Source organism: Gobio gobio (assembly GCF_949357685.1).
Source record: "Gobio gobio genome assembly, chromosome: 15".
NCBI lineage: Eukaryota > Metazoa > Chordata > Actinopteri > Cypriniformes > Gobionidae > Gobio > Gobio gobio.
In genome coordinates, this window is record NC_137108.1 from 33,003,367 (window position 1) to 33,018,075 (window position 14,709).

At 35.3% G+C, this 14,709-nt stretch overlaps 1 protein-coding gene across 1 annotated transcript; it reads left to right on the forward strand.

Moving 5' to 3' along the window:
- Positions 1 to 201: 201 nt before the first annotated feature.
- tmc4 (transmembrane channel-like 4) lies at positions 202 to 13,896 on the forward strand (the record flags this gene model as incomplete). Its single annotated transcript, XM_079836817.1, has 16 exons — positions 202 to 244; positions 1,508 to 1,688; positions 3,465 to 3,607; positions 3,924 to 4,097; positions 4,846 to 4,931; positions 8,234 to 8,379; positions 8,479 to 8,626; positions 8,796 to 8,954; positions 11,242 to 11,396; positions 11,633 to 11,759; positions 12,245 to 12,342; positions 12,459 to 12,642; positions 12,735 to 12,865; positions 12,962 to 13,117; positions 13,321 to 13,399; positions 13,714 to 13,896. 16 exons carry the CDS (start codon positions 202 to 204, stop codon positions 13,894 to 13,896), a joined length of 2,193 nt encoding a protein of 730 aa, XP_079692943.1.
- Positions 13,897 to 14,709: the final 813 nt, after the last annotated feature.

The window sequence follows — 14,709 nt, forward strand, 5'->3', positions numbered from 1 at the left end:
GTAATAAGTACAAGGAAATGTTTCTAAAGTTTATTTCCATGAGATTCAAAGTCCAGTTGACAGTCCTGACACACCTGTGTTATTCTCCGTCAGTGGGAATCTTCCAAACTATAGCTATGCACTAAGTTACTGACTACTGCCGTTTTTGGATTGTGCTAGTTGTCTTCGTGTTTGTTTATGTGGAATCTATATTGATTTCTGATGGAGCTGAGAGAATTCAACAATCAAGTCCATCCAACTCCAGGTAAGAGAATATGATACGTACGTTTATTTACACTCAGGTTAGCTAGTCAGAGTTGTACGTTTTCATTTACAGCTCGAAAATCTTAAAATATTATAAGACATAATTTTGGAGACTGTATATTGTACAGTTCCTTATCTGTGTGTCATTAAGTTATGTAATTCTATAATAACTGTTTTGACTGAGCTATTAAAATGTCTCGTACTGTAAAATGCACTGATAATAACACTAACGTTACAATGTAAGCCACGTTACACTTAAAACAAAGACAAAAAAGTCGCTGTTTGAATTTAAATAGGCAATGCTTATGACAATATCATTATTGCAGTATTTATTAGGTTTCTAGCAAGCTATATGTTAAGCAACCGTTCTTCTAGCACTGATTGAAGGAGTGTAAAACAACCATGTAGGTAGGAAGACACATGATGGCCATATTCCAGGATGACAATGTCAAGATTCACCAGGCTCAAAAGAATGCTTACAGAGTGCTAGCATTGTCAATACAAGATCTTGACCAAAAATTGATGCACCTCTTGATGGAAATTCGTTTTGTGATGTTACTTCCATCAAGAGGTGCATCAGTTTTTGGTCTAGATCTTGTATTGACAGTGTATGAGTCAAGCACTCTGTAAAGTCTACTCCAGCACATCCTAAAGACTTTTAATGAATTCAAGGTCTGATTCAAGGTGTGAAAATTATTCTTCATGCTCCCGCCCAACCATTCTTTCACAATTTGAGCCTGATGAATCTTGACATTATAATCATACTATTTACTGACTACTTTATTTATTTATGTACAATATTACTGTATATGATGAGGTAACTAATCAGTTAATAGCTTTTTACTGTTTTTTCGTGTTCTTTATTTATTACAATGACTTGCTTCCTAAATGCACACTGATTACACTGTAATAGTGTAAATTTAACAGCGATGATGTGTATGTCCTTAGTTTTAACCATGTTCAGTGTGAAGATGTAAAGTCTGTTATCTTAGAAGTGTTAAAGAGAACTGGCAGGGATATATAGGTCATGGCTATGTATAGTAATGTAGTGCATAGAATATTTTCTGAGCTGATGGGAAAATGCTGCTCCTAAATCAGTCCTATTTTTTAGCACAACCATTAGGCTACTGTACTTGACTTTAATGTCTCACAGTACAGTTAAACATCAGTATTATTCTTATCCTTGCCAAATATAATTTTAATATACCAACTTTTGTAATTGTTATTGCTCTGAAATTAATCTGTTTTCTCTGAACACCAACAGACTACCCTAGTCCATATGGTTCCCAGCATTCATTGAGGTTACGGACAGCTCCAGCTCCAGCCCAAGATACCAGTGCTGTTCAGTTTGATTGGGCCTCCCCGCCTGAAGATGCTGAAGACTCTAATGAGCCTCAAAATCTCAGAGAGCTGCCGCTGCACATGGGCCTGAAGAGAGCAGTATGGTACATGCATGATCTCATTACATATACATAAATGTACCAGTGTCGACTTTTACATGATCAAAATTCAGCCATACTCTTGAAGTGAAGACAAACAATTCTTCTTTCTCTGTCTTAAAGGGGATTTATTATGCAAAAGTCACTTTTGAACATAAATGTGTGTTGGGAGTGTGTGTACACAATCACCCTATAATGGTAAAAATTCACCCACTTTTTAATCCCCATAAATCATAAGCAGTGTCTCAGAATAAGGCCCCGCCCACGACTGCTGATGGACTCTGCCCTGTTAGCATAGTGTCACGTCCAAACAAGCAGAAACTGGTGCGAGGACTCAAGTGCAGAAATAAGGATTTATTTATAAAAAATAAACATAAATACAACACAAAAACCCACGAGGGGGCAACATAAACTATAAATAACAAAACAAACTGAAAACCTACTAAAACAGAAATCACAGGGGAAACGGGAGACATAGACATAACATGGCAACGATACGACAGATTGAACACACAAAGGAACTATTTAAAGGGGACAAATCAAGCAGGGAACGAGGGAACACAGGTGGGACAAATGAAACCAATAACGAGATTACAAGGGGGGTGGGATCAAGACAAAGACAGAGCACATGCCCAAAATAACAAAACACCACAAGTGCACACGAGACAGGACAGGCATGTGACACATAGACCCCGCCCTGAGTGGGCGGTACACAGTCCGCCATGTTTATCTCCTCGCCAGAGCTTTTTACAGCAGCATCCAAGTAATAAATGAATTCTTATTAAAGCTAATAAAGTTATTCAGTCAAGAGCATTGAGTGATTTTCTGTTTTGCTTTTGTTGTTTGATTAATATTAACAGCTTATTTAACAGTAGGTACTGTATATTATGCTGCTATCACATTCATACACAGATCTAATATACACAAGCGATTTCTTTACTTGCTGTTTACGTTCACAGAGACATAACCGACTGTGTTTACGGTATGTGAACTTTTGTGTTTTTGACATAATTTGTGTGTATTTGATGGTTTAAGATCAAAAGAGAACTTAATACTCACAGGATGCGCAGTCTGACAACCAGCTGTCTGTGCGCGTGCTTCGGATATGTGCCCTCAGAAAACTATATCAGAAGTTTAGATATGGCTTTAAGCCGGGCGTACACGGTGCGATTTTTGCTGTCGTACGAGCGATTTTTGCTGTCGTTTTTTTCTCTTGGGAGAAATCGCGTGGACATCGTGGATGCTCATATGCTCATATGCGGCTCGCAACGTGTGAGAGGAATTACGAGAGGAGCCGAGCACGTTAAGAGCACCTCTCGACCTCATGATAATTTTTAAACATGTTTAAAACACATGCAAATAATAAACTTGAAGAACTGCAATGTCATGTGAGCATGAGCACGATAGAAATGATAATCAAAACCAAACAGATGTTTTAATTTTTGGCAGAGTATCCAAGGCACGAGCTGTAAAGGCTCAGCCCTCTTCTAGAAAGCAGAAGCTCATTTGCATTTAAAGACACATGCACTTAAACAGCATGTTTTTCCTTCCTCTCAAAAATGGGCATTTACAACATGGCATAATCACTTATCTGTGGGGTATTTTGAGCTGAAACTTCACAGACACATGGAGACACCTGAGACTTACATCTTGTAAAAAGGGGCATAATAGGTCCCTCTTAACACTAGTTCCAAAAAGTTTCAGACAGAATTATCCATTGAAATTTTTAGCTTTAGAAAGATTTATCGTAAAATGGCTTGTTTCTTTCTCATTTTCTTACAGGCAGGTGCAACAGATGAGAGTTCCTGTTGTTTCTAGCTCATGGAACATCAAACAATCACAGACATTTCGCCGTTTCTTTGAGGTTGCCAAATACATTCTCAGCTATTTTGTTCTGTGGAAAAGGGGAATCCAAAGGATAGGAGGTGAAAAAAATAGTTTACATAAATAAGAAATGGTGCTCTCATTAGCACATGTGTTTTTGCCCCAGTAAATACTCTGGTAATCTAAGAAAAGATGCCAAGTATATCTATATATTATATCTATATATATCTATATATATCTATATATATATATATATATATATATATATATATATATATATATATATATATATATATAGATAATATATTAGCCTAGTGGAGATGAAAGAAACAAGTATATTAAAAATAATTTGTGTTCAAAAATAAAAGTTGCATTCATATTTTTTTTCTTTTCCTTTATCCACTTGTTTTCTTGTAGGTCACTTTGGTGGAGGAGTCCAATCCTACTTCCTGTTCCTGAGATTTCTTGTGATTCTCAACTTCCTGTCCTCCTTGTTAATCGCAGCATTTGTCCTCATTCCCAGCGTTGTGTTTCGCTCCATGAACTTGAACTCCACCCTCTCTACTGTCAATCTAACTAACAATCTAACTGGTAGGAAGACAATCTCTCTGGTATAAAAAAAAACAGATTTCCATGCTTCAGTGCCTCTAATGAGAACATTCCAGCTAGTTACAGGATAACACAATCCTCTCTCTCTGAACTGAGACACTTTATATTATCTGGAAAAGCTGCAAGACCCTGACAACATACAGTATTTAGCACTAGTACCTTCAGAGTTTAATTTCACGAAGTTCTATTAAATTAAAACAGCACTGAAAACTTAGCACTGTCCTGCAAAGTTTATTTCCAACCTGCTTCAGCACACCTGCCTATGGTTTTCAAGCAATCCTAAAGAGCTGGTTTGTTTGTTTAATTAAAGGGCTGGAGCTTAACTATGCAGGACACTGGGTCCCCAGGAGCAAAGAGATGAAGACATCTGTACAAAAGCATTTGTTGATTTAGTTGAATAATTATTAATAATAACTAAACCTTTCCAAAAAACCTTAAATCGCTTTAGAAACAGTTTAACTATTTTAATAGAACAGACTAAATTGGGTCTTTACTTCCCTGTTCTGGTATGTTTTCATTACCTAATGCAAAGTAGTTTGTAGTTATTAATAGTTTGCTGGAATTCCCTTAATGTCATTTAATAACCCTCTGCTCCTAATATTGGATTCAGGGTAAAACACAATCAGGAAATAACCTTCTTTATTGAAATACTATTCACATAAAATATAATGAACTGGTTTATATATATATGCAATCAAAATGTCATACTATTATTTTTTGTTTGAAACAGGTGTGGATATATGCTTGCAGTATGATCCAAAACCTGATACCCTGATAGTGTTCATCACATACTTTCTGGACCTGATCTCAGGAACGGTATGGACACACTCAATGAATGAATGCATTTCTAAATACAGTAGTAGTAGAAACATTTCTATTTTCTATTGTAATATATTTTAAAATGTTATTTATTCTTTAGATGGCAAAGTTTAATTTTTAGTGTCATTACTCCAGTCTTCAGTGTCACATGATCCTGAATTTGTTTCTAATATGCTGATTTGTTGCTCCATAAACAGAAACAGTTGAAAGTTTGTGCTGCTTAAAGGATTAGTTCACTTCAGAAAGAAAATTTCCTGATAATTTACTCACCCCCATCTCATCCAAGATATTCATGTCTAGTTTTTTGAGGAAAACATTCCAGGATTTTTCTTCGCATAATGGTCTTCAATTGCAGACAACAGGTTGATGGTCCAAATCAATGCCAGGGCTCGACATTAATGCTTGTCTGCTTGTCCAGGACAAGTGGATTTTTTGAAGGGGCAAGTGAAAGAGAATTTTACTTGCACGACCGGACAAGTATCCTGATTAAAACGTTAAAAAATAACTAGGGAATCACCAAAATGCAAAAATGATTGTGCAATTGTTTAGTATAAGTGGTGATCGATAGTGGATAATAATATATAATGTATAATGAACTGTCGGTAACAAGGTTGCGCTGTTGAGTAGTGTTGTCACGATACTGGATTTTCTAACTTCGATACGATACCTAAAAAAGTATCGATATTCGATACCATGGGGGAAAAACGCTACATATACTGTCAAATAGATATTTTTAATATAATGAATTTTTTTGTCTGTCTATTGAAAGTCTAGGCAATTAATCATTTCGTCTGAAGAGATCACTTTATATGATAAAGCTTTTAAGCTTTTTCTCAAATATAAACGTTGATCAATTACCATTACAATTCTCTCACAAATATTTGCTAACTAATTGTGTTGCAATAGCTTACACACAGCACAAGGAAGCTTGATTTCAAATTGAATTTAAAAAGACGGGTAAACAGTAATAAAATAAGAACAAATAAACAAATTACAAACAATAGCACAAATAAATACAATAGAATAAAGATACAAATGAAATAGACTGCTTTATTTTTTTAACGTAGGTCTAACAATATTCAGGTAAGAAACTGAATTAAAAAAACAAACAAACAAAGTAATAAAATTTAAAATAATACTGGATAATCTTCATTGTAAAAAAATGTAATACATATTAATCCATTAAAGTTACACCAGTTAATGAGTCATGAGCAGTAAGTGATCGTTTGTCTTTTTGTAGTTTGAATAATAAATAATTGCTGTCCCTTTAAGACCTGACGCACACATGGATCCCAAATACTGTTCCTGTTACACATTCTGAACTGGTTACGACTGTGTTTAAGTTAATACTCACCATCAAGATGGGCATTGAGACATTTCTTTAGTGTATTTGACCATTAATAAGCTGAAAAAGGAGCTCATTTTTGCACTTGTATGTCAGAGGCGGCTTTATTACGGTATGTGTGTGCGCTTCAGATGCGAGCGCGAAATCTGTGGGAATGAGTAGAATCCACGTTATGTGCAATCCCACACAAAATTCTGACCGGTCACACCAACACTAGTCATGAGGAAAAATCCAGCAGAACACGCGTTCGCCGTGTTCAGAGGGTTAACCGGACTGAATGAGAGGAGACGGGTGCGTGTGTGTTTTTGTTAAATTTCAGCAGCGAAAATAGTTCCAGAGAAAGATCACAGCAGAACCATAATGCATCTCACAGCAACAGTGTGTTACTGAATGATCCAGCTTTTTGAATAAATCGGTTGAATCAAAGATTCAATGACCTATCTATTCATTAACAACTGCCTCATTCTTGAATGAATCACCCGTTTGAACAAATCGTTTAAATGAATGATTCAATGACTCACTCATTCAGACGGTCACCTGCTGCCACCTCCTGGTGGTTTAGTTTCATCTTTCCAAAATTTATTTTGTGTATTCAAACATATTTAAAACATTCTCAGAACATTATGTAAAGCAGTTATATTTTTTTGTGTAAATTATTTAATTTGATTGGTAACAGCCCTATAGTGTCTTATTCCCATTTAATTTCTAGATCAAATTAAAAACAATAAAATGAGAGCTGAAGCATGGCCTATATTTAATAAGATTATGGTAAAAATACCCTTTATAAAAGATAAAAATATCACAAATATGCAGATTTAAATATGTCAAAGCTGATTGAACACTGGTAAGAATATTTCTTCAGAATAATTTATATTTACAACACCAACAAAAAAAAAAAAAATTCCGGACAAGCATATTTTTATTTGGACAAGTGAGTGAGCCCTGAATGCAGTTTCAAAGGGCTTCAAAGGGCTTCAGAGGCTCTGCACGATCCCAGCTGAGGAATAGGGTCTTATCTAGCGAAACCATTGGTCATTTTCAACAACAAAAAAACATTAAACAAATAAAAAAAGATTCTAAAACAAATAAACATAATTTTGTGTTGTGCTTCTTCACGACATATGCCGTGATCACGTCGGAAAGGTCACGCTTGTGACGTACGTAGAAGTACCGACCCAGTGTTAAAACCTACGTGCAAAGACTAAATTAAACGCTCTTTACAAAAATAAAGGTAAAACAACGATGTCGGACAATTTTAACGTTTTTCGACACTGGGTCGGTACTTCCACCTACATCATGGACGTGAACGTTTCCGACATGATGACGTCATACGTAGTGAAGAAGAACAACACAGAAGTTGTGCATTTGAGGTTAAAAAGTATATACATTTGTTTTTTTTCTTCTGCTGGGATCGTGCAGAGCCTCCTGAAGCCCTTCAAAGCCCTTTGAAATTGCATTGATTTGGACCTTCAACCCGTTGGTTGCAATTGAAATGCATAATGTGAAGAAAAATCCTGGAATGTTTTCCTCAATAAACGTAATTTCTTTTCGACTGAAGAAAAAAAACCCTGAACATCTTGGATGAGATATAGTATAGAGGTATATGAGAGGTATATGAATTAAATAACACTTTTTTTTTTTTTAAATAGCAGGTTTTAAATTTAAGCCGGCTTGCTTTTAATTTAAATTTAAATGTCTGAACAACTATGAGGGCTAAAGGGTACTTGAGCACAAAAAAAGCAAATAGAATAAGAATTAAATTAAAAGTAATGTGTTTTTTTTTTAGAAATTATTGTTTGTTTGCGAGCCTGTTCTTAAATAATGTGAAACTTAGGACTCTGAATAGAAAACAAATAGAAATAATCCCTGATTATATCTTACATCTGATATCTTATTTTTCATTGTGAATATCTTATAAATGATCTTCACTCATCATAATCATGTCTTCTTTCAGGGTTTTATGGAGTATTCCTACCTGTTTTATGGCTACTATAATAATTCAATGATTGAGAGTAAAGGCTTCTCGTACAACATCCCTCTGGCATATCTGTTGACGGCAGCCTTCTACTTTCTCTTCTGCTTCATTTGTATGATTATTAGGTGAGTCAGCTTTGTCAGATTTTTGTGAACAAAAATAAAAACAAAATATTAAAAGAACATCGCTGATGTATTAAGTCGAAATCCCTGATTGACCAACAGAATGGGCGGCACGGCTCGTGTTGCCGTTGTGACGGGTGGAGGAACAACAGGGGGTTACAGTATGCTGGTGTTTACAGGATGGGATCACGGTCTCCAAGGAGACGGCGCAACAAAACTTAAACAAAACAATTTTCGCTACCGGTTACAGGTCTGTGTATTGGAGAACAAGTTTGAAACAAATACCTTTTGTATGAAAATATTGTGAGCTATTGTGTGGGAGTACGTTCCAATTGAAAAAATAAATAATTAAAAGGAAAACTGCTAGTGCAGTATTATGTTTATCATTATCTTGATGACATATTGTCTCTCTCCCTCAGGTGGATCTAGAAGAGGAAAGACTTAAAAAAAGGGCTGCCTCTCTGACTTTGGGCCAAACAGTCTCTCTCTATGCACTCCGGGTTTTCCTTAACATTGTTGTCTTAATACTCATCGGTGCAACTTTCTATGGAATTGCTGAGGCAACCTTGTTCAGCCAGGTTAGCTGAAGTTACAAAAAACTGTGGCTAAATCTAAACATTAAGTCTCATTAAACCTATGTAGAGATTAATTTTTCTAGCGCTGCGTCTGAAATCTAATACTTCCCTATTATAGAGTATGCAAAAAACTGTATGCCAACAGACAGTATGTCTGAATACATAGTATTAGAAAAAAGTACTTGATAGATGACCTACTACTTCCACAGAGGTTCTGAAGTACGCATTTGGTGGACACTTTACTATCCCATGAGGCCATAGGAGAGCAGTTGTGAATCGCGGTAAAGCAATGCAACTAACACCATAGGTCATGCAGTGCTGGGTAGTAACTGATTCTATGTAATCCTGGATTACGTAATCAGATTCCTAAAATGACATACTTGTAATTGGATTATATTACATTTTAAAATACTCATAATCAGACTACAGTTACTTTTTTATTGATTACATGATTACTGCTATTATGGTATTTTAAAGGTTCCTAATTTTGTTTTGGAGGTCTCCTACGTGTTTACAAAGGTTACAAAAACTCATAATAAATGTTCTCATAATATACATTGCACATCACCACATTTTTCAATAATTCTCAAACAACTCATCCAATGATTCAGTCTCTGTATCAATGACAGCACATACGTTAGCCGAGCACTGACGTGAATGACTGATGCATCATTAAAGTTTGTAAAACAAATCTTGCTCCATCCTTTAACTTTACTCAAAGTAGTAAGAACGACAGTCAGTTTGCATTAATAGACACAGTTTTAGGTAATAGTGTGCACACAGCTGGTTAGCATTAACTAATTGAGTAAGACAGTAATAACGTGAGTTAGCCGGTTAGCCGGAAACTTACACAATATAAAACACAAAACGACGTATTTTGAACACACGGTTGAAAAATATATACATCAATAATTAATCATACTTACAGGTTGTGATTCCGAGGAGCAAGCTGGTCCAAATAAAGTGGGTACTGACCCATCTTTCAAGAGCTAGTGTTTTGCGAATCCCGCGTTGAATGGCGGGTCAAATTGTTAGCGAGCGGACAACGTACAACACAGCGCATTATGCAAATGTCTTATCTAGTGACGTAGAACCGTAACACAATGGGATTCGAATTCCTGATGACTCTTTTAGACGGTTCAGAGTCGATTCTTTCTTTTGGTGAGACAATATCTTTATTTATCATGCACTTTTGACTTACAACTTTGCTTTTACATTCCATTTTACACAACGCATGAAAGGGAATATTCAATTAACCATAATATGGGCACTTTAATATTCACAAAATGCCAGTAAATTATTCATAATTCAGTGATTCACCCTAATTCTCCCCTAATTTTAACTTTTACATTTTCGTTTCTAAAAAGCCTACACTCTAAAAAAAAAGGCTCGTAATCATAGGGGAACCTTTTTTAGTGCTATATAGCACCAATTTTGGTGCTTCAGTGGTTCTTCAGCGGTTCTTCAGAGGTGCTATATAGCACCTTAGTCAAAGAACCGGTGAAGAACCTCTGAAGATATAGCTTAAATATATGCTCGGAAAGTCTTCCATTTTTGTGGAATTGCACACACAAGAACGGCCACTAGCATGGCACCTATAATTACATGGAAAATTGAGAGGCCACACAGCATAAACAAGTAAAATATTTTTAGTAAGTGTTTTATTTTTATTTAACATTTTTTAGATTAAATTCATTATTAGCTTTTTATCAGTTTCCGAATCCCCTGCAGATCCTACACAAACGCTAGTTTGAGAACGCCTGACATATGTTTAATGCAATTTATGTTGTTGATGACAAAGAGTGGAATCACTTTTCTTTCTCTTCACATTTTTAAATCAAAATGCTACAAGATTATTCTTTTCAAATTAATGTGATAAATGAGTTGGGTCAAAAGTAATCTAAAAGTAATCAGATTATATTACCTAAAATGTGTAATGTAATAGATTACGTACTAACTACAATGTCATTTGTATTCAGTAATGGATTACAGTTTGTAAGTAATCTACCCAGCACTGGTCTATGACAGTGACAACATGGCGGATGTAGCACGTTCAAATTCATTCATACTACACACATTCATACTATATAGAGTGTACTTTTTTAGTGTAGTACCTACTATTTGTGATTTCAGACACAGTGTAGGTCTATTTTTTTGTTTTAAGATGTACAAGATTATATGAAAATGCAAAAAATCTATCTATTTATTTATTTATTTATTTGGTTGCTGTTCTGATTACCTTGTTGGGCTTTATTTTTTGACAATTTATTCAAATCTCTCTTTCTTTCAGACTAAAAAAACAACAGGTTTTACGGGGCTGCTGTGGCAATATTTGCCCTCCATGGTCATAACAGCAAGCAATTTTGTGGTGCCTTTACTGTGTGACAAGATTGCATTACTGGAAAAGTATTCTCCCAGTACCACAGTCATCCTGGCCTTGCTGCGGTAAGAGCCATACTCGCACCCACACAGAATAAAGAGAACAAAGAGCAGAAAGATGAAGAGCAGTACTTGTTTAACCTTGGTTAAAGAGCTCTTAGCCCGCAGTTTCTTTTGTTACCCTCATTAAATAGCTTTCAAAATGAATCATTTCTAATGAAGCATCCTTTTCGTTAAATGCTCACATATTGTTCATTCATCCACTGCTCAATTTTACTCATTGTCTGCATTTGTGATTGTAGGGCAGTCTTCCTGCGTTTGGTGAGTTTGGGTGTATTGCTGTACACTCTATGGGAACAGATTACCTGCAAGGGTAATATCGACGATGAAAAGTGTATACCCTGCAATTATTCTTATGTTCAATATAAGGTAAACAACTTAAGATATGCACTCATTCATAATTTGGTCAGATACTCTACTGTTCAAAAATGTGGGGTCGGTAAGATTTTTAAATGTTTTTGAAAAAAGTGTAATGTTTTGATGAAGCTGAGTTTTCAGCAGCAATTACTCCAGTCTTCAGTGTCATTTGATCATTCAAATATGCTAATTTATTGCTCAAGAAACATTTCTTATTATCAATGTTAAATACAGCTGTGCTGCTTTATATTCTTGTGTGATATATCTTTTTTCAGGATTTTTGAAGAATAGAAAGTTCAAAAGAACAACATTTATTTGAAATAGAAATATTTTATAAAAATGTAAAAGTCGTAATCCTTGCTGAATTTTTTTTTCCTCAAATCTTACTGATACCAAACTTTTGAACAAAATAGTACAAGTTCGAAGTGAAGTCTTACTGTTTAATGCCACTGTTGAATTTTTTTTTGTAACTTTAAATCCCTCTTTCACAACCACAGTGCTGGGAGACACGAGTTGGACAGGAAATGTATAAACTGACTCTTTTTGACTTCCTGATTACCATTGCTACACTTATCCTGGTGGAATTCCCACGCAGGTCTGTTTTGTTTTTTATTGTATTACTTTTTTAACATTTGTGCGTGTGTGTGTGTGTTAGGTCATACATTTCTATATTAAAAATGTATGTCTTTAACTTATTTTTGGCATGTTCAGGATTGTGGTGGATCGTTGCTCATGTAAACTGACTCAGTGGGTGGGACGGCAAGAGTTTCTGGTTGCCCCAAATGTTTTGGCTCTAGTTTACAGTCAAACGGTGGTTTGGACAGGAGCTCTTTTCTGTCCATTGCTGCCATTTATCAACACCATCAAATTCATCCTCTTTTATTACTGCAAAAAGGTATGACATAAGCACAATCTTCTTAGACACACACACACACACACGCGCAATTGATTGCAATTGCTCATTTTGTACATGCTTGTTTGTGTCAGATAACTCTCTTCCAGAACTGCCAACCGGCAACAAGAAACTTCCGATCCACCACCTCCAACTTTTTCTTCCTTTTGGTTCTGCTCTTTGGATGGATGTTGGCCAGCATTGTTCTCCTTTACAGTGTGGCTAAGTGAGTGAGGCCTGTCACTCTCCATGTTGTAGCACATTGTCAGATCAGAGTATTCATGTGTAATCATGTGTATGTCATGCTTTTTTGGGGGGGTAGGATCCATCCATCTTATGGCTGTGGGCCTTTCCGCTTTTTCCCGACAATGTGGGAGGTTGTACCAGAAGCTGTCAAAATGCTAAACAGCACCAGTGCAGGATTCCTGTTTTATATCGGCTCCCAGAAATTCTCTATACCACTCTTCATCTTCTCCTGGTCAGTATAAACAGCCTTGGGTCAATTCAGGATTTCTTATGGTTTCATTTAAAACTTCAGATTACTTTAATGTGTTTAAAATAATTGATTTATATAGATAAATAATGATATAAAGTGAGGACTGCTTATGAAATAATTGTTGATAAAAATATGATTGAAAACATCCATTTATGTATTACATGTATTTGATATTTAATTCACAGTGTGCTCCTTTGCTATGTGAGCGCTTTGACATCTGTCCATGGGAAAAGTGTAGCACTCCTGAAATCTCAGTGTAAGCAGGTAAGTGCTTGGTTATTAGTAATCCAAATCTGCAAAATAGAATGGTTATGCATATTTAAATTGTGTGATTTGTGTAATTGTATAATACAATAATATTTATTTACAATAAATTCACTTACACCTTTAAGCAAAACAGGAAAGAAAAGACAGTTTGAGGTCTGAATATAATGTAAATAACACTGAAAGCCAAGATAAGATTTAAAATAAGGGATGTGATCACCTACCTAAACTAAGATTTTCTTCGTTCCAGTTTAACCTCTGACTGCAACCATTATTAATCCTTCCTTTAATCCGTATTTATCTGGGTGTAACAGGAACAGCGTGACAAGCAATTCCTGGTCCGACAAATTGAAGAGCTGAATGCCATAATGCAGAAGGATCAACGTGACCCACAGCAGCCCCAGAGAGAGACTGAGCCCCTCTACCACACAGCAACACGGTGGAATCAACATGACAATTATGCATTTGACCCCAATGAAAACCCAAGGCCATATTAAGACTTTGTTGATAAAGTGTATGCTGAAAACCGTGCACTCCATTATTTTAAAGAAATACAACCAATGATACTTTTACTACCATTAAAAAGTTTGGGGTCAGTAAGATTTGTTTTGAAAAGAAAAATAATTTCAGTTTTCAACATCAATAATAATAAGAAATGTTTCTTGAGCACCAAATCAGCATATTAGAATGATTTCTTAATGATCATGTGACACTGAAGACAGGAATACATTACATTTTAAAATATATTTTTAAAATTCTTTTTAAATTATTAATATTTCACAATATTACTGTTTTACTATATATTTGATCAAATGAATGCAGCCTTGGTGAACATAAGAGACTTCAAAAACATTTTAAAATATTACCGACCCCATACCTTTGAACGGGAATGTATAAATGTTTATATGTATACATATGCATGTTTATGAGTCAATATACTTATTTCATACTTTGTGTGAAAGAAGTGTTTTGCCACTCAAAAATGTTGTGGTGGATATTGTACTCTAGTGTCCTGGGCTTTGTTAAGCTATACCTCCTTAAAGCATTAAATCCTAATTATTTTTGTACTAAATTCTTTGTTCATTTGGATGAGTATTCCATTCTTTTTCAAACCATGAAAACATCACACAAAAACACTGAGGACCTCTACTCAAACTACTTCTATTTTTTTTTTTTTTTATAATAATAATTTAAATATATAAAATACACTATTAGTATAAAATGTTGAGCGTTGGAGAGAATTCAATCTCTGGTAAACAAAAGGCTTTCTTTGAGTTTTTTTAGGTGCGCCCTCGTGTGGTAACCTAACT